Source organism: Bos grunniens, chromosome 10 (genome assembly GCF_055505025.1).
Source record: "Bos grunniens cultivar Pamir isolate PY7600 chromosome 10, Bosgru_T2T1.0, whole genome shotgun sequence".
NCBI classification, from domain to species: Eukaryota; Metazoa; Chordata; class Mammalia; order Artiodactyla; family Bovidae; genus Bos; species Bos grunniens.
In genome coordinates, this window is record NC_141174.1 from 74,469,848 (window position 1) to 74,489,762 (window position 19,915).

The following is a 19,915-nucleotide window of genomic DNA, read 5'->3' on the forward strand; positions in this document are numbered from 1 at the left end:
TGGTTATTTTTTCTGCCAGTCATTTTGAACCAGACTCGCTTGTCTTTCCCATATATCAAGGGCAGCTGTCAGCTCCACATGGCCTCCTGTTGTTGAGTATATGGGCCAGGAAGAAAGAAAAGGATGCTGTCCTATCTTTTCTACTGGGACTCAAAGCTGTGAGGGAAGCAAGGGTTCTGCTTCCTCCCAGCCTCCCGGGACAGTCCTGCAGGCTGACCGAGCTCTCTCACCACTCTGCAGGCTTTGTGCCCATCTGCTCTCTGGGGCTGTCTCAGATCGGCCGTATGAATCTCGGGATGGATGCCAGCACCTTCAAGTTTTATACCATGTGCGGCCTCCAAGAGGGCTTTGAGCCTTTTGCTGTCAACATGAATCGTGACGTGGCCATGTGGTTCAGCAAACGCCTCCCAACATTTGTCAACGTGCCCAAGGATCATCCGCAGATAGAGGTATGCTACATGTACACATCGTGGGGGACGCTGGCAGTGCAGGGGGACCCAGGCACTGAGCTCCCACTGATGTTCCTGTCACATCTGGTGCTTGCCCAAGTCCACGCCTTGTCTGTCCCCAGTCACCTCCTTGCCGGACTCCAGAGCTGTCATTACAGGCACCTTAGTTGTGGCAGCTGAGTGGCATCTTACAAGGGATAACCAACCACCTTGCAGATCCATATCCCCAAATCTTTGGGCCACTACATATTCTCCAGATGTTGCTATAGTAGTATTAGAGCAAAACAGTATCTAGAGTCCTTAAATGTCATTTTCCTAAAATAGTTCAATACCTGCACTTAAGATGATATGTCCCGGACATTGTTCTCCTCTGCTCAGGACTTAATGTCTTTTAGGCTGTGTTTAATTCCTGCAGAACCATCTCCAGCTTTTTAGGTGGAGGTGCAATAGTTGATTATGATGCTTGTACCTTGTGTGGGGAGCAGAGAAGCAGAGAAGCCAAAGATTGTAAGGATCCTGATTTGGGTTCTGGTTCTACATCTCCTTGCCCTGCGTCGCCCACACACACTACGATTTTTTCATGGTGTCAGGGTGAGATGGGAGCTGATGGGATGTCAGACAGATCAACTCCACTGAAGCATTAGATTCAAGGGCTCGCTTCCACCAGAGTGTGTCTCCTTCACTCACCTCCCAATCTGAATTCAGCAAGCATCAGCTCTTCATCTCCCCTTTCCCCCAAACCCTTAAATAGTAGACTTGAATTTCTTCAATTTCTACCTGATAGTTACTTTAGAAAGCTGGCTCATAAACTTTTTGGAAGTCATGAGCCCCTTTGACAAACTGAAAATATGCAGACCCCACAAACCTAGGTAAGCATGCTCATGGACCGCAGGATAGAAACTGGCTCTAGAATGCAGGGAGAAGTGCTCAGATCATAACAAAATCATCATTGTAAGTCTGCTCACTTTCTCTGCTCCCCATCCCATCCCCACACATACACTTCAAACACCCAGTTGTGATCTTTCCTCCTCCACTGCACTCCTCCAAGTGCTCACGCCCTGGAGCTGGGAATTTCCTCCTTTGTCAGGATCCTCTGTTTGACTCAGGCTACAGGTAAAGGCGGGAAGTCCACCAGGTGGGAGACAGGGTCCTCTGAGGAAACTCTAATGTCACTTCTGGAGTCTTGGGCTTTCTGGCGCCTTCCCCCCTTAGATATTCTTATGCCTACTGACATGGGAAACCTATGAAAAGTTTCTTCTTTAGCCACTCGCCACCTTCCTAAAAGGTCAGCATCAGCAAACGCACTGCAACACCCCTGCTGCCTGGCACCCTTGACCTTGCAGAAAACCCAGCAGCCATGTTTTCAAATCCCTAATCTCCCCAGCCAGAAGTGGGTCTATGATATTTTACTGGGCAGGGTCCACATTACGATAAGTGTAACGGTTGGGCTACCACTCATGACAACCTTTGCCGTTCGCAGAAAGCCTTACGTAGGTAGTCAGTGAGGGAAGAGAGGGTGGGCGGGAGTCAGGCTGTCAGGTGAGGATGGTGGCATTTCCAGGTCGTGAGGATCGACGGCACCATGGATACCCCTCCGTGCCTCAAGGTGACCCACAAGACATTCGGCACCCAGAACAGCAGTGCCACCATGATCTACTGCCGCCTGAGCGTGCCCGTCGAGTGCCACTCCTCCTTCAGTCACAGCCCCTGTATGGACAGTGATGCTTTCCAGAAAAGGTGAGGGAGAGGGGGCTCCAGCTCTCAGAGGTGCTCAGCATGTCTGCTGCAAAACTGACTTTGTCTGCTTCTCACTGCACCATGGCACAGCTGGAGCCCGGTCTGTAGGGTTCCCTCTGCTTTCAGTCAGGAAAGAAATAAGGATGTGTGCTCATACGTGTGTGTGCCCATGTGTGTGCGTGTGTGCCCACAGTGTATAATTAGGGGGCCAATCAAGCTTGATTACGTCACATCCAGTGGACACGTTTCTGCTCTTCTCAAGCTCTGAGTCCCTAGCCTCCTTGCAACTTGTAATTCCTATGTTTTGGAGTAGAAAAGAATGTAAGTGCAATTGTTGTTGCCATTGTGTGAAATTAGAAGCTTCTGTAGGCAAATTCTACCTTCTTTGCATAACTATGGCCAATGTCCAACCCAGTAGCTGTGTGACTCATGAGTAATGTGAATTCCTTCTGCCTGGTAAGAAATATATTCCTTGCTATCTTTCTTCCCTTTCATGTCTATTTTTAATCACTGATATAAGGCTGGTGCAGGTTTCCTCAAGAGTTTTACTATCTACCAAGCTTTAAAGAAGCAAAGCTGTTTGAGAGAACAGGATAATGTATCCCAGGGTATCCCTGCCTATATTATTAACATCTCCCCAGCCTCCCCCTTGCCCTACCTTACATCTGGGCTGAGAGACAAGAGTTAGAAGGCATAGTCCTGCCTGCTGGTAGCAGGTTGCTGATGAAAAGTTCCAAGATCAGTTGGGATCACTCATATATGGGAAACATGCAGCTTCCTAAACTTGTCTTCGTCATTAAAGGTAGATCAATTGCCTGTCAGACTTGTTGGCTTCTTTATAGAGCTGAAGAACTAAAACATGGATTATCTTCCCCCCAGGAAACAGATGCAAGAAATACTCTCTCACACAACAACAGTAAGTAAATGTGCTCAATTATGGTTTTAATTATTTGATTCTTTGCCATGCCTGGTAATATGCCCCTTACAGCAAAGATCTGTCTAGAGATCCTCTTTAATTGCCAATTACTCTGCCTTTTAATATCCATCTTAATGCTTCCAGAACATATCTATGGCATCTCTCAAGTGGGGGAAAGAAAAACAGTTATTCAGTGCAAAACAGAACTCTACCTAGAGCATCTAATTGGGCATCATTGTGTACTTGGTGCCTATTTGCCACCAGGGACCCAGCACTGCCATTCTGATTGAAAGGAACACCAGTTGAGGGGGAAAGGGGGGCTGTTAATTTAATCCTTTTGTTTGCTCTTTTATGTAAACTGTGAATCAACTCTCCCATCTCTCTGAGCAGTGCCAGGAATGATGTTGAAAGCAGTCAAATGAAAAAAAAAGAGCAGGGAGCCAGCCCAGAAGATGCAGGCTGCTTTTGATTCTTTTCTATAAACAGTGGTCAGAAAGCAATGCTTCCTAATTTCTTTCTTCCTTTTGAGCTTTCCTGGTAGTTCAGTGGTAAAGAATCTGCCTCCCAATGCAGGAAATGCAGATCTGATCCCTGGGTCAGGAAGATCCCCTGGAGAAGGAAAAGGCTACTCACTCTGGTATTCTTGCCTAGGAAATCCCATGGACAGAGGAGCCTGGTGGGCTACAGGACATGGGGTTGCAAAGAACCAGACACGACTTAGCAACTAGAAAACAACTCATTTTTATTTAGCACCTGACCAAAAAAAAAAAAACTGTTTGTAAGAAATGCATGTCACCCCTTCAATAAAGTTACCCTGCAACCCGGTAATCATAGGTTAACTGTCTGGCATAAGATTCTTGCCTTGGCGTGTCACACACCTGCTGTGTGCAGAGCACTGCACGGAGCACACTGTGTCACCTTCCCCCTTAATTTCCACTGCAGCCCTGGGAGATGAACAATCTCTTGCACTCCAAGGCACAGAAGACAAATGACTTGTCTAAGGTCACACGATTAATAGCTGCCAGCCCCAGGATTCCAGCACAGGTTGTGTCTGGCTGACTCTTTTCTCTTCCAATCAAAAAATTGGAGATAACAACAAATATGAGGACTTCATTTAGAATAAATGTGTTCAGTTTCATAAAGAAAATGATGAAGCAGTCACTTAACTCAGTGCTTCAGTTGCTATTACAACACAGTGATAAACTTCACAAATTGTTACAGTGCCTACCTAAGAATGGCTATGGTTTTCAGCCCTGCCTGTCACTGAGCCTAATGGCCATATGAAGCACCTTTGGCCAAAATGTGGGCTTTTTCTTTTATGAAGCACCTTTGGCCACAATGTGGGCTTTTTCCTTCTTAAGACTTAAAAAAATATATCCCTGGACTTCCCTGCAGAAGTGGCAAGTGGCCTTGTTCTCTGAACCTTGACTGTTCTCTCTGAAGGCAGACAGTGCCCAGCTCCCCCCAGCAGCCCGAGGAGCCAGAAGAAAGTGAGGGTTCTATGTTGACCGTTGAGTGGCTGCCCCTGATCTCTGCAGCAGCAGCATCTTCTGGGCAGAGGGTGACAGAATAGGTGCCTGATTGTCTAGGTGCTAAGGCACAACAGAAAGCGGGAAAACAAGGAAGCCAAGTTCTCGCATCAGCCCTGCCCCTAGTCCAGAGAGCAGGGCACACTCCAGTACAGAGTGTGCTTTCTACGAAAAGGGGACAAGTGGGCTGCTGTGTAATGTCTACCTCTTGAGCCCATTCCCCCCAGCTGGGGTCACTCACTCCATCTGTGGTCTCTCCCCAGCAGTGCTACTATGCGATCCGCATCTTTGCCGGACAGGACCCCTCCTGCGTGTGGGTCGGATGGGTGACTCCGGATTATCACTTGTACAGTGAAAAGTTTGACCTGAATAAAAACTGTACTGTGACTGTTACTCTGGGGGATGAAAGAGGCCGAGTCCACGAAAGGTAAGAGGACTTCCAAGGGGCAGGTTTGGCCATCAGGTCCCTCCCTCTCTCATCCAGCAGTCTTTTTCCTCTCTCTGCTCACAACTCAAAGAAGGAAACATCCCAACTTCTATTATAAAGAGGGGAAAAAAGCACAGGCTTAAAATCCTTGAGTGAATGAGCTTGGGGTGGGGCTGTGGAGAGGGTACTATGGTGGGCGAAGTTATTATCAGCCAGAATAAAGGGCAGTTTCATTACGTATATAAAACATGACCCAGGAATGGGAAATACAGATGTACAATTGAGAGGTCTAAGCTCCCTCTAAGTCTTTTCTCTGTGATTTCTGGACAAGTCCCAATTTCTGCAACATTAGAAAAAGGCAGAGAAAAATCCTCAGGTGCTTGAGGGAAATCAGTTCCAAAGAAATAAAAAGATGTACCACATCATACACAGCAGCTGATCAACTCAGAACTCCCCATCAAAAGTTGGTAATGGCTGAAAGAATAAAGACCATCAAAGAGACATGACGAATTCAGGAATAATTACCGCTGAGTAGAAATTAGGGATCTTAAAGAAAAACATGCCTTAGGTACACCCATATCCTCCCACCAGTCCACTAGAACTGCCATCAGAAAAAAGATCTTTGGCCACCATTGCCCCAGAGATGAACCAGCAGACTTTATTTCCACCTCAGTGAGATTTCCTAGAGTCCTTGCCCATACAGACTTATATAGAAATGTAAGAAGTTGGTCCTCATGCTGACCTTTATCCCTAAAAAGTCAGGATGTTTTGCAATCAATGCTCTTTAGATGCTACTTGCTCATCAAAGACTAGAGGCTGAGGTCAGGCAGGATTGCTGTGTCCTGGGAGACCATTGTGGTGGGTAGTTAAGAGGACAGAGGAAGCAAAGAGGACAATGGAAGCAAATTGCCCCCATTTTAAACTCAGTTCCAGTGCTTTCTAGAGGTGTGACTTTGGGCCTGTTACTTAACCACCCTGGGTCTGAACCTCCTCATCTATAAAATGAGAATAATAGTTCTAATCTAACAGAGTGTTTTGAGGATTGAGATAAAACATAGGTAAGTGCCTACAGCAGTGCCTTGCCCCAAGTACTCAATAAACATTGCTCTTATTACCATTACTGACTGTCCAGCATGTTATGAGACCCAGAGGAGATGCTGTAACCAAATGCAACATCTGGTTTGGTTACAAAGAAAGGTATGTGAAAGCCCTTGTCCAGTCCAGACTTCATTCTTCAGCCAAAAGAACAAAAAGCCAGACGGTCTCCTCCCAGCTGGGTCTCTTGCTCCAGTTTTCTGGCTGTGCCACACCAGACTGATAATTTTATTTATCTGAGCCTCAGACCACACTCACTGAGAAAAGTATGTGGCACATTGGCACCTAGAATAAGACGCAGGAAATAGTAGGTGCTCAATAACTTCACTTCAATAACTCTTGGTTCTTTGTCTTGTATAATAAGAAATAAACACGGGATCGATTTTCAGATGCTTTCGGGCATTTCAAACTTGAGCCCTTTAAAATAGGACCAAAGTGTAGCACTTCACACTCCCATGACTTTCATACATTATTAACTGGATTCTGTAGTCATCCATGTACTTAGTACTCTAATCACTGAAAAGTAGTAGTAACACAGCTGCAGTTTAACCTTAATGAAAATCTAGCAATGGCTATAACTCACTTGAAGGGAGCAATTTGCACTGGCTCTGCCTGAGGGCATTTTCACTGCGAAACCAGCCCCACTGGTGCCCTAGAGAAGAGGCAGGCAGAGGAGGTGAAGGCATGCTTACAAAGGGGATTTCTAGTTGTTGGGGAAAGGGATAGACTTTGAGAATCAGAAAGAACCTGGAAGAATTCTAATCAAACTCTTGGCTTTCCAAGGCAAAATCAGATCGACCTTAGGAAGTTTAAAGGGCTGATGTAGTGTCCCATATAGAGTCACTTTCTCCTTTGTGTGTGCTTAGTCACTCAGTTGTGTCCCACTCTTTACAACCCCATGGACCATAGCCTGCCAGACTCCTCTGTCCAAGGAGAGAATACCAGAATGGGTTGCTATGCCCTCCTCCAGGGGATCTTCCCAATCCAGGGATTGAACCCAGGTCTCCTGCATTGCAGGCAGATTCTTTACCATCTGAGCCACCAGGGAAGTCCTTTAGCCTGAGACAAGTCATTTGATGCAACTTTAAGTTCTCAGGTCCCTCAGATGGACACACGAGGGCTGGGCTTGCCCTCAGCCATCATAAGCGGCTCTGGGAACTCATCTACTGCTTCTTGAGAGCCCATCCAGTGGTTGAAATCTTACCATTAAGAAATTGGGCTTTGGGGGTTCAAAATCTTTTGGTTATTATAGTTGGCATTTTCATCAAAATGCCTGTGATGGAGTTTTCTTTGTGGGAGTGGTAGCCAGCTAGCTGAGAAAGGTACCCAAGTGCATAGGTCTGGAAGGGTGAGGGTGCGGAAGGCAGGACTCCAGACAGCTGGGAGGGCAGGTAGTACAGGTCAAGAGGAGAGAGGACATCAGATATTAACTTTATCTACTTTGCAAGTCTTCCATGGCCCAGGCCTGCCATCCTAGGGAACGTGGGCCTGCATCTCAAGTGTCCAGTGGCCTTTTGCCCTGGCACTGGGCTGGGACTCAGGACACAGACCTTTTTGTTCCCACCTCTTATACCAAACCTCTCTCTAAGTCCACAGGCACCTTTAGTTCTCCCCTCTAATATTGTGGTCCCTGATATCTGTTTCAGAAATGCGAATTGACATTGAGCCAGGAAAAGATTACCTGAATACTCTGTTCTTTGAAGCAGATAGATTGCCACATTCCTAAACTCAGCGAATTCACTTAAGAAAAACAATTATTGGGGGCTGATTGGAAAGCTTCCGTGGAGGCTTTGGGGGCATTTCAGTCCTGAGTCTTGACTGCAAACTGCCCCAGTCCAGGTTATTCTTTGTCTTTTGCTCTCTTTGGCTCCTAGCGTGAAACGCAGCAATTGCTACATGGTCTGGGGTGGGGACATCGTGGCTACATCCCAAAGAGCGAGTCGCAGCAACGTGGACCTGGAGATTGGCTGCCTCGTGGATCTGGCGATGGGCATGTTGTCCTTTTCAGCCAACGGGAGGGAACTTGGCACCTGCTACCAGGTAGGAGTGGCATCAGGGACCATGACAGTGGCATCCCAGGCCTGGGTGCTCAGGGCTCTGCTCCTCAGTCTTCTGTGTGGTTGGCGTCTTCACCACAGCACATGGAGTTGATGTACCTACATGGTCCAAAGCTATCTAGGAAAACAAACAAGAACAAAATGACTTCATTTTGTTCAAAGAGGGAAAGATCTTATTTACTGGTTGATTAGAAAGGCTGGTCATCTTTCTAGCAGATAAAAAGGTTTTTCTGTGGCATTGGGCTCTGAAAGGCTATTCATTAATTCCATCAGTATTTCCTGTGCAACTTTCACATTACCTACTCTAGAAGGCAATGGCACCCCACTCCAGTGCTCTTGCCTGGAAAATCCCATGGATGGAGAAGTCTGGTGGGCTGCAGTCCATGGGGTCGCTAAGAGTCGGACACAACTGAGCGACTTCCCTTTCACTTTTCACTTTCATGCATTGGAGAAGGAAATGGCAACCCACTCCAGTGTTCTTGCCTGGAGAATCCCAGGGACGGGGGAGCCTGGTGGGCTGCCGTCTCTGGGGTCGCACAGAGTCAGACACGACTGAAGCGACTTAGCAGCAGCAACACTATATAAGATACAAAGTCTAAAAGGTCAACAGAGATACTCCTCACTTTAAGAAACTTCTGTGCTCAAAATATAGACCTATAAAAACTGATTAATTTGCCAGGGAGTATTCCCTTTGCAAAAAAGGTTATTCTCATTCACTATGGCTTCTTTGCAGGGTCCTTAAAAAACTGCATTTATGTAAATAATGTATCTCCCTCTTTCACTGATTATAAACTGACAGAACTCCTTGGGGAAACTATCAACTATATACATGTAGGTTTACCTGTCATTAACCACAAGAAAGCTAATCTGCTTTAAGTCGGATTTTTCACCTTTGATGGCCAAATAAGCTTGGGAAAAGCCACAAATTATATCTTCCTTTGGAAGTTTCGCAGTAAGTGTTAGTACAGGAAAACTTTAAGAAATGGTTCAGAAAGAAACCTAGCCAACCATTTCTCATTTAATCAAGAAAAGCTTTTTTTTTTTAATTTAACAATTAGTAATATTCTATCAGCCCAGAGTTCTACAGAGCATACTATGAGAAAGGCTAAGTTAAGGAATTAAATATCTGTATTAAACCTTCTTGACACTTCAAAGGTAGAATGGAAAGCTTCCTGTATGTATGGATAGAGTGTTATCCAAGTTCAGAAAAGGAGTCTACTTCCATGGAAAGTAGCCAAGAAAAATTTATTACAGAGAAATCTTGATTATGAAACAGAATACTTCCAGGTAGAGAGAGAGAGGCATGTACTTGGTTGAAAGAAGGGCACAAAAGCATAATGGAGATGAAGGCATAAGCGATGTTTATGTTTGAGGAATGATGGACAGATTAGAATGGGTAATGGTTGGTGGTAACAAATTTGGAAAGGTAGGGAGGAATTAGGAAGCAACGAGGAGCTCCAAAAGTGTTCTCAGGACAGTGGCAAACAGTGTTGAGGGGAGCTCAGCCAACTGCTGCTGCTGATGCTGCTAAGTCACTTCAGTCGTGTCCGACTCTGCGACCCCATAGAGAGCAGCCCACCAGGCTCCTCCTTCCCTTGGATTCTCCAGGCAAGAATACTGGAGTGGGTTGCCATTTCCTTCTCCAATGCATGCATGCATGCTAAGTCGCTTCAGTCCTGTCCGACTCTATGCCACCCTATGGACAACAGCCCACCAGGCTCCTCTGTCCACAGGATTCTCTAAGCAAGAATACTGGAATGGGCTGCCATGTCCTCCAGCTCAGCCAAATACAGGAGATAAAAAGCTCTGCTGTAAATGGCTCCTGTGTCAATGGCTAAAGCCCCAGATTCCAGAATCAGCCCCAGGTTACAGCCTGGAGGCTGAAAAGCCCCTTGGCAGCCCTTTGTCTGGCTTGTGGTTGGAGAGCAGGGGTCCGTAGCTGCCCCAAATCTGAAATGTTAAGTGACTGAAAACACAGGCAGAGCCCTTTCTGAGGGCCAGGGACAGCCTGCCAGTGTGGCGGTCTTCCCCAGGACCTCCTGCAGTGGGTAGCCCCCTGCACACTACGCTGGAGCTCTTCCTCCTCCTGGAAAGAAGTGGAATCATCACCACTACCCAGCAGCTGGGACCCCACCAGCTGCTCCCAGAAAGCGGCCTTTGCAAATTCAGAAAGTAACATAATGTTCTTCTAGTACTTTCTCATGATTCCACCTTCCCCTCCCCTCTTAAGTCCCCTGAGAGGAGGCTTATATACATTACTATCGTCCTTCAGAATCCATTAGCTTTTTTCCATTAACTTTTGAAATGAGTTTGACTAAAGGGTCCTCCCTGAGCTGCTGAGAGTTCCAAGGCATCTAATCACATTTAAGGTCCCTAAATAAATAAATAAAACCCAACCCAGGGCATTTGCAGCAGCAATGACTTGCCTGCTTCAGGAAAGAGCCTATGATGATAAGAAGATGTTACAGCAAAGAGCAGATTCTGTGCCATTTGTGTCCTGTCTTCCACTGCAGTTCCTGGATGATGTGAAGTTGGTCAGTTTTCTGAGCTGCCTATTGGTATCTGCATCCCAGGGTGGATGGTGTGACTCCATGTGCGTAAATCCTCATGACTCTGCTCAGGGCTTCCAACCAGCTCCCGCCCTGGGGTGGGAATGGGGAGGAGGTCAGGGCTCTGAGCAGGAACCCTCCGGAAACTCCCACCCACCCAGCCCCCTTCTCATTCCCGGCGAGACAGTTAACATGTCCAGCCGTGTGTCTGGTCTCCCAGCCCTGGGATAATTGTTATTCTGCAGTTGTAGCCATTTTCATTTTTCAATTATCTTGAGCAGAGCAGGGTAGTAATATTTATACACTGGCTTTCCATTCAGAAAGGACCAGTAACCAAAATAATAAGAGAAGGATTCTCTCCAAGGTTTCCAGACCTCCCCATTAAATACTGCTACGCAATCTGAAAAGCTTTTTCTGTCTCACTTAATGTAATCATGGGAGAAATGAGAAATAAAATGTATGTTCAAGAGATTGTCCTCAGTTACTGCCATCCCAGCTGCACAGTTCTGCGAGCAGAGGCCAGCTGTAAGATTCAGATTTATGAGAGGGGTTACCTTTCAATTCAGGCTGTTTCCTACGCCCTGACCTTCACACATGATTAGAGATAGAATGTCCATCATTGCAAAGACAAAGTAGATCAGCCAGCGATAAAAAGTACCTTAAACACAAAGGGAAGAAAGTCCATGGCACTTCGTGGCAGCCTCAAATCTGGACTCGCTGCTTATTCCGTCAGGCTGCAGTACCCCCTTCCAGAATATAAGCTCCTTGAGAGCGGGGCTGCCTCCCCTCGCGGGTTCACTCCCGTATCCCAGAACATGAGACCGTGGTACCTGGCGCCCAGGGAGTGCTTGCTAAGTATTTGTTGCAAACTGACCAACTTGGCTGGGAAGCCACTAGATTTTAGTTGCTGCCTAACACATTACCACAGAATTAGCAGCTTCAAGCAGCATCTGTTTATCATTTCATGGTTTTGTAGATTTGACTGGGTTCTCTGCCCAGGTCCACACAAGGCCAAAATCAAGGTGTCAGCTGGACTGAGCTGGCTCTGTCCTGAGGCTCTGGGCAGCCTCCCTTGCAAGCTCCTTCATGTTGTCAGCAGGATCCAGTTGTGGTTGTAGGCAGAGGTTCTGAGGTCCCCACTTCCTTGGTGGCTGACCCCTCTCTGCTCCCAGAGGTGCCCACATTCCCTCTCACGTGGTCCCTTCCATCCTTAAAGCCAACAAGGGCACAGCTGGTTCTTCTCATCCTTTGACTCTCTGATTTTCCATTCTGCCCCCAGCAAGAGAAAACACTTGTTTTTAAGAATTTGTGCAATTGGATTAGGCCCACAAGGATACTGTCTCTATCTTAAGGTCAGCTTGTTAGTAGCCTTGCTGACAGAATCAGTTTTGCCCCATGACATCCAGGATCACAGGACTAACTGAGGGGTCAGGAGGGCCGTCTAGGATATTCCACTTACCGCACCATCAGTTGCAGTTTCTTTCCTTATGGACACCCATCAGGTGCTCACACTTGTGTGTTCTTGTTATTTTAGTGATTGAAGAAAAGTTTCCATTGTTCATTGTGGTGGGAATGTACTCTGAGGGTAGAAATAAACCAATCCCAGAGCATCCATCCTACATGCTTTCAAGGACCTCCTCTCTGCGGGGAAGTTTGAGGAGGACCCTGCCGTTTGACTGGGTAGCTTATGACGTTTGCAGGGATCATTCCTGAGGGACCTAAAAACGTGTCACCTCCTTTAGCCTGTCACTCCCCATGATGGTACAATTGAGTTCAGCATCAGAAATCTCTGAGTGAGTGCATTTCTCTCTCTTCCACCTGGCTGATTCAGGCAAAATTTTCTCACCCACCAGACCTCTGTTTGCTTCAAGTTGCAATGACTTGAGAGGCACACATTGTTCTAGAATGTTACCTGTTAGAGTATTTGAGAAATCTGGGACCAGCCTAAAGATGACTCTTGCTTTGTGACCAAAGTCACACAGCAGCAAATCAGAATTTCCCATTTGTGTCTCTCACCCATAAACCCAGATCCTGGCACAAAGCAGGTATGTGATAGGCACTAAATAACTGTTGAATGTCCTCAGCAAAGCTTATTTTAGACATAGCCTAGGCAGTTCTCGGAGAAGGCAATGGCACCCCACTCCAGTACTCTTGCCTGCAAAATCCCATGGACGGAGGAGCCTGCAGTCCATGGGGTCGCTGAGGGTCAGACATGACTGAGTGACCTCACTTTCACTTTTCACTTTCATGCATTGGAGAAGGAAATGGCAACTCACTCCAGTGTTCTTGCCTGGAGAATCCCAGGGACCGGGGAGCCTGGTGGGTCGCCATCTATGGGGTCACACAGAGTCGGACATGACTAAAGCGACTTAGCAGCAGCAGCAGGCAGTTCTAGCAGCTCCATCCCTACCTATTAGTTTTACTAGCATCATCCTTTCATAATCATCCAGAGGTACCTGAGGCATCAGGTATAAAGCAACTGTCTTATCTGAAATGTGAGCCCACTGCAGTGTGCTTGAATGCCATATGCTGGGAACAAGCCTGGTGTTTAACCCGTCTGGCCTCTTCATCATAAGCCAACAGCTCTGAACCAGACAATCCTTTAAGTCACTTCCAGTCTTAAAAATGTGTTTATAAATATTATGTCTAAATGCATTGAGGAAGTTTATTATTTACAGGAAGCCTGTAACAAATATCCTGGAAGAAAGGAAAATCGCTATATTCATTTTCTATTGTCTCATAACAAATTACCACAAACTCGGTGACTTAAGGGCCTCCCAGGTGACTCAGATGGTAAAGAATCTGCCTGCAATGCGGGAGACCCAGGTTCAATCCCTGGGTCAGGAACATCCCTCTGGAGAAAGGAATGGCAACCCTCGCTAATATTCTTGTCTGAAGAATTCCATGGACAGAGGAGCTTAGTATGCTACAGTCCATGGGGTCACAAAGAGTCAGACACAACTGAGCAACTAACCCTTTCACTTTACTTTCAGTGACTCAGAAGCATTCATTCATTGTCCCATGGTGTCCATGGGTCAGGAGTCAGGACAGAATTTATCTGGGTCCCAAGCTCAGCATCTCCCAAGGCTGCAGTCAAGTTGTCAGCCAGGCTGCATTCTTTTCTGGAGCTTGGGGTCCTTTTCTAAATTCATGTGGTTGTTGGCAGAAATTCAGTTGCTTGCATTTGTAAAACTCAGGCTCCATTTCTTGCTGGCTGAAGCCAGGAGCTTACCACTTTCAGCCCCATGAAACCCCCTAGAACTCCTTGCCACATGGCCCTCTCAAAACATGGCAGTGTACTTCTCTGAGGCTATCTGGAGCAACTTCTTCTCCAGTCTGCTGAAATGGAATCTTCTCTATAATACAACCAATCAAGGGAACGACAGGCCTTTAGCTTTTGCAATAACCTGTTTGCTGGAAACAAGACACAGATTCTAGAAGAGGCGATTATTCAAGGGAGTAACTCACTGGGGGACGCTTTTCAGGTATGTCCACAACACCCAGAAGCCCCTAATTTGATGGGTCAGGAGAGTTGTAAGCATGTCCTAATGTCTGAATTTGCTTGGGCTCCCGTCTGTGGGGTTGCACAGAGTCAGACATGACTGAAGCGACTTAGCAGCAGCAGCAGCAAAGGACTTTCACTGGTGAGATTAAAGTCGCATTTCTTCTTCCGTGGTCCTCCAAGTCTGATCAAAAGCTCCACATTGAAGTAAATAAGTGATAAATGAAGGCCCTGATGTCATAAACATATCACATGCCTCATTTAAGCAGCAGCTAAAAGGCAGTTGGTGAATCTCACACTATTTAATGTAAGAAGTAAAATCATAGAGTGAGGAAGGGGTGGAGAGAAGTCTAGAGGAACCAAGTGAGGAGGAGAGGTTTTGAGGGAGGAGACAGGCTCTGGGGGCAGCTTCTTCATGGAAGTACCATGTGGTCCTTGCCTGCAAAGTTAGCTCTCGAGTGGGGGGACTTCTCCCTTCAGGGACATCGGGCCATCTCTGGAGACATTTTGGGTTATCATGACCATGGTGGGGTGGAGAGTACTACTGACATGTTAGTACATAGAGGCCAGGGATGCTGGTAACTACTCTACAATGCCAAGGACAGCCCTCACACAGAGACTTACCCAGCCCAAACCATCAGTAGGACCGAGGTTGGGACATTCTGCTATAATTTCACCAGGCTTGCCTGACCAGCACCACGTGCCTTCAGAAAGAATACTGAAGTCACCTCACTGCCCTCACTCATCACCTCCCATGAGCAGGAGTAATGCATGATGGTGCTCCCTGAGGGTCTCCTTGTGAAGAGCCAGTACCCTACCTTGTTCTGTGACCAGAGCACGCACTGCCTCTGGTGGGCAGATGGTAGCTCCCACCTGTGACTGCCCTCCTGCACGCTGGAGAAAGCTGCTGGCTTCTCAATTACCTGAGAGGGAAAATGAAAGGATGTGAGACCACTCAGCCCTGAGTGGAGAGAGGAGTATTGAAGTTAGGAACAGTGACAGTAGCTACCAGTAAGCCCTGGGTCTCTGGGAATTTCTGAACAGTGCCCAGTGAGCAGCCAGTTAGCTGTCCTCTTTCCCCTCAAGTTAGAATGAGGGCATTGATTGAAACACTCATGACTTAGCCCCCTAGGATTTTATAATTCTGGGCAAACCTCTGGATTTGTTTTGGTTTCCAGGTGGAGCCCAATACCAAAGTGTTTCCAGCCGTCTTCCTGCAGCCCACAAGCACCTCTCTGTTTCAATTTGAACTTGGGAAGCTGAAGGTATTTATCTGTCCCTTGTCTAATGGCTATACATAAGATGCACAGGCCATTATGGGGAGAAGCTCAGGCATGAGGAAACCAGGAAATCTCTGACTTCCTGCTTCTCAAATGCCGCCCCCCCACCTCTACACATCCATGTGAAATTCATGACGCAGAACATAGGTTCCCATTTTCCCCTTCCCCTACTTCTTTTGGGTTCCAAAAGGATTAATGGATGCTCATATAACCCATTATGTCAGGTCTTTATTAGTGCTGGAAAAGCCATCATTGGTCCCTGGATGCACTTGTCTCTCTTAATGTACAGCTCACTTTAAGGTATGGCTCACTGTTGCTTATTGTGGGCTGACTGGACTGTGCAGTCACTGAGCATCTCTGAATTGCATGTGTCTGACGCCTTTCTGCCTTGTCCCAGAATGCCATGCCCCTGTCAGCAGCCATATTTAAGAGTGAAGAGAAGAACCCCGTCCCTCAATGCCCACCACGGCTGGATGTCCAAACCATCCAGCCTGTGCTCTGGAGCCGCATGCCCAGCAGCTTCCTGAAGGTGGAGACGGAGAGGGTGAGCGAGCGCCATGGCTGGGTGGTGCAGTGCCTGGAGCCCCTGCAGATGATGGCACTCCACATCCCGGAAGAGAACAGGTAGTAGAGGGGCCCATGGAGAAAGGGGAGGGGCCAGGAGATGGGGAGGCGGAGGCAGGACCCAGCAAGCCCGGGAGGGAAGGGGGAACATCCTCACCGGCCAAGGTCCAGGGTGGTTGCTGATTGCCCCAAAGCATGGGTTTTTCTTTTCTTTCCCTTCCCCACTTTAACTATCACTCGGAAATAGGAGCAGGATATTCACGATGATGTGCCAGCCATGGGGCTTTCACTGTAGCTCTGAGTTCTGCACTCAGGGACATTTCTGTGCCTTAAATTAAAAAAGGCATGGTCCAGAAATCTATTATGATGGCAATACTGGAAAGAATGAGGCAAGCCTAGATTGCTTGGAGAACCAAGAATCAGGCTCCTGGCCCCCCTTCTCATTAAGAGATTCTCCTGTTTTATGGCCTGGGTTCAGTTCCAGGGCTGCCACTTGCTGTTTGCGGCTCTTGAGTGATCTACTGATACACCCCAGGCTTCAGTCTCCTCATCAATACAGTGAGATCAATGCTCACTCAATGGATTGCTGGGAGGGAAGAAAGGAAGTTGTGTAGGTAAAATCGAGTTCAGTTTCAGTTCAGTTCAGTCACTCAGTTGTGTCCAACTCTGCGAACCCATGGACTGCAGCACACCAGGCCTCCCTGTCCATTACCAACCCCCAGGGCTTACTCAAACTCATGTCCATTGAGTCCATGATGCCATCCAACCATCTCCTCCTCTGTCATCCCCTTCTCCTCCCCTCTTCAATCTTTCCCAGCATCAAGGTCTTTTCAAATGAGTTAGCTCTTCGCATCAGGTGGCTAAAGTATTGGAGTTTCAGCTTCAGCATCAGTCCTTCCAATGAATATTCAGGACTTTCCTTTAGGATGGACTGGTTGGATCTCCTTGCAGTCCAAGGGACTCTCACAAGTATTCCCCAACACCACAGTTCAAAAGCATCAATTCTTCGGTGCTCAGCTTTCTTTAGAGTCCAACTCTCACATCCATACATGACCACTGGAAGAACAAGTCTTGACTAGACGGACCTTTGTTGGCAAAGTAATGTCTCTGCTTTTTAATGCTGTCTAGGTTGGTCATAACTTTCCTTCCAAGGAGTAAGCATCTTTTAATTTCACGGCTGCAGTCACCATCTGCAGTGATTTTGGAGCCCAAAAAAATAAAGTCTGCCACTGTTTCCACTGTTTTCCCATCTATTTGCCATGAAGTGGTGGGACCAGATGCCATGATCTTAATATTCTGAATGTGGAGCTTTAAGCCAACTTTTTCACTCTCCTCTTTCACTTTCATCAAGAGACTCTTTAGTTCTTCTTCACTTTCTGCCGTAAGGGTGGTGTCATCTGCATATCTGAGGTTATTGATATTTCTCCTGGCAATCTTGATTCCAGCCTGTGCTTCATCTAAGCCCAGCGTTTCCATTATGTACTCTGCATATAAGTTAAATAAGCAGAGTGACAATATACAGCCTTGACATACTCCTTTCCCTATTTCGAACCAGTCTGTTGTTCCATGTCCAGTTCTGTTGCTTCCTGACCTGCATACAGATTTCTTAAGAGGCAGGTCAGGTGGTCTGGTATTCCCATTTCTTTCAGAATTTTCCACAGTTTATTGTGATCCACGCAGTCAAAGGCTTTGGCATAGTCAATAAAGCAGAAATAGATGTTTTTCTGGAACTCTCTTTCTTTTTCCATAATCCAGTGGATGTTGGCAATTTGATCTCTGGTTCCTCTGCCTTTTCTAAAACCAGCTTGAACATCTGAAAGTTCACGGTTCACATATTGTTGAAGCCTGGCTTGAAGAATTTTGAGCATTACTTTACTAGCGTGTTAGATGAGTGAGTTCAGTTTATGGACATAGAATTAAGTAAGTTTTATTTTGTAAATGTTATTACCCCTTGATGACTTGGACAGGAAAAAAAAATGGAGGGCAGAGCTACATTGACATCCATGTAGCTCCCACTTAGGTATTCCACTGGGTCATGGACAGCAGCAGCAGCACAGGCACTTGTAGGGAAGGAGCAGAAAGGGGTCCTGCCAAGTAAGCTAATTGCAAAGGGTCCTCAGATCCTCAGTGAGAAGACAAAATGGAAAAATCTAAGCAGAGATCAGAGCCTGTGCCCTGGACCCCCACACCCATACACAGCTAAAGATTGCTACAGTCAGGATGGAGAAAGTGAATTGACACCAACTTACCTCAGGTTGGAAAGTGTTTCCTCTCTGGACAAGAGTGCAGGCCTGTGTTTGTTTTCAGGAAAGGGAAAGCTGATGGTAAATTAGAGATCATGTAGATGAAGCAGATGGTAGATTGATGGAGAGCTTTAACTACATCTTCTTCAAGGGCAGAGGATGTCCTTGAGCCTACAAATAAGAAGACAGAGTCACCTGGCATGGACCTGATGAATGTTTTCAGTATTGAGGTTTGGACATTTCCCTAATGATGAGGACTTGGATATTTGGTAAGCTAGTGTCTTCTTTAAGTCTTTCAGACTTTTGAGACCCTTATAGTTAGAAATAGTGGATTATCAGGAGCTGGGATATAGACCAGAGCTGCAAGAGGAGTAATAACCTGTAAGCCCTCTATCTGCTCTGCCTTCCTTGGGCTGCATGAAATCTGGGGATTCCCAGAGTGAGCACTCTGCTGAATCCTGGCACATGGATTCATGTGGAGGAAATTCACATTTCCTCCACATGGAGCAGTTGATTGCTTGTCTCTTCCTCAGGTGTGTGGATATCCTGGAGCTCTGTGAGCAGGAGGACCTCATGCGGTTCCATTACCATACACTGAGACTCTACAGCGCCTTGTGCGCCCTGGGAAACAACCGCGTGGCCTACGCCCTCTGCAGCCATGTGGACCTCTCCCAACTCTTCTATGCCATTGACAACAAGTACCTCCCTGGCCTCCTGCGCTCAGGCTTCTATGACCTGCTCATCAGCATCCACCTGGCCAGCGCTAAGGAGAGGAAGCTGATGATGAAGAATGAGTACATCATCCCCATCACCAGCACCACCAGGAAAATCCGCCTGTACCCGGATGAGTCCAAGAGGCACGGGCTCCCTGGAGTGGGCCCGAGAACGTGCCTCAAGCCAGGGTTCAGGTTCTCCACCCCCTGCTTCATCACCACCAACGAGGAGCACCAGAAGCAGAGCCCCGAGATTCCCTTGGAGCTTCTCAAGACGAAGGCACTGGGCATGCTGACGGAGGCAGTGCAGTGCAGCGGCGCTCACATCCGGGACCCTGTCGGGGGGTCCGTGGAGTTCCAGTTTGTGCCTGTGCTGAAGCTCATCGGAACCCTGCTGATCATGGGGGTGTTTGATGATGATGACGTTCGGCAGATCCTCCTCCTCATCGACCCCTCTGTGTTTGGGGAGCACAGTGGGGAGACGGAGGAGGGAGCAGAGAAGGAGGAGGTGACGCAGGTGGAGGAGAAGGCTGTGGAGGCTGGGGAAAAGGCCAGCAGGGAGGCTCCCATCAAAGGCTTGTTGCAGACCCGATTACCGGAGTCCGTCAAGCTGCAGGTAACCCGGGGCAGCCAGCATCCTGCCCTTGGAAAGAACTAGGGAGGGAGACAGGGCAGCCTGGTGATGCGTCTGGACTGTGGACATGGGCCTGAATGTGGAGTGGAGCAGAGATGTTGAGGGAGAGCACCCCCTGGTCCTGCTTGTTTCTGAGCTGGAACGTACTCTCTAGTGAAAGTTAAAGTGTTAGTTGCTCAGTCGTGTCCAACTCTGTGCGACCCTATGAACTGTAGCCCAC

General features: G+C 47.3%; 1 protein-coding gene across 7 annotated transcripts in view; it reads left to right on the plus strand.

Annotated features, from left to right (window-relative positions):
* RYR3 (ryanodine receptor 3) overlaps window positions 1–19,915 on the plus strand; it is a 565,051-nt gene that overhangs the window by 368,929 nt on the left and 176,207 nt on the right. For 6 of the 7 annotated variants that reach the window (XR_015135045.1, XR_015135046.1, XM_086322065.1 and 3 more), the window contains exons 28-35: window positions 241–449; window positions 2,011–2,186; window positions 3,066–3,102; window positions 4,895–5,058; window positions 8,028–8,193; window positions 15,440–15,526; window positions 15,939–16,165; window positions 18,882–19,677. Coding sequence is in view for 5 of the 7 variants with exons in the window: in XM_086322065.1 (XP_086178191.1) it covers window positions 241–449; window positions 2,011–2,186; window positions 3,066–3,102; window positions 4,895–5,058; window positions 8,028–8,193; window positions 15,440–15,526; window positions 15,939–16,165; window positions 18,882–19,677 (1,862 nt within the window). In the remaining 2 variants the exon portion in view is untranslated. The remainder of the gene's footprint in view (window positions 1–240; window positions 450–2,010; window positions 2,187–3,065; window positions 3,103–4,894; window positions 5,059–8,027; window positions 8,194–15,439; window positions 15,527–15,938; window positions 16,166–18,881; window positions 19,678–19,915) is intronic. The other variant, XM_086322067.1, reaches the window with a different exon arrangement.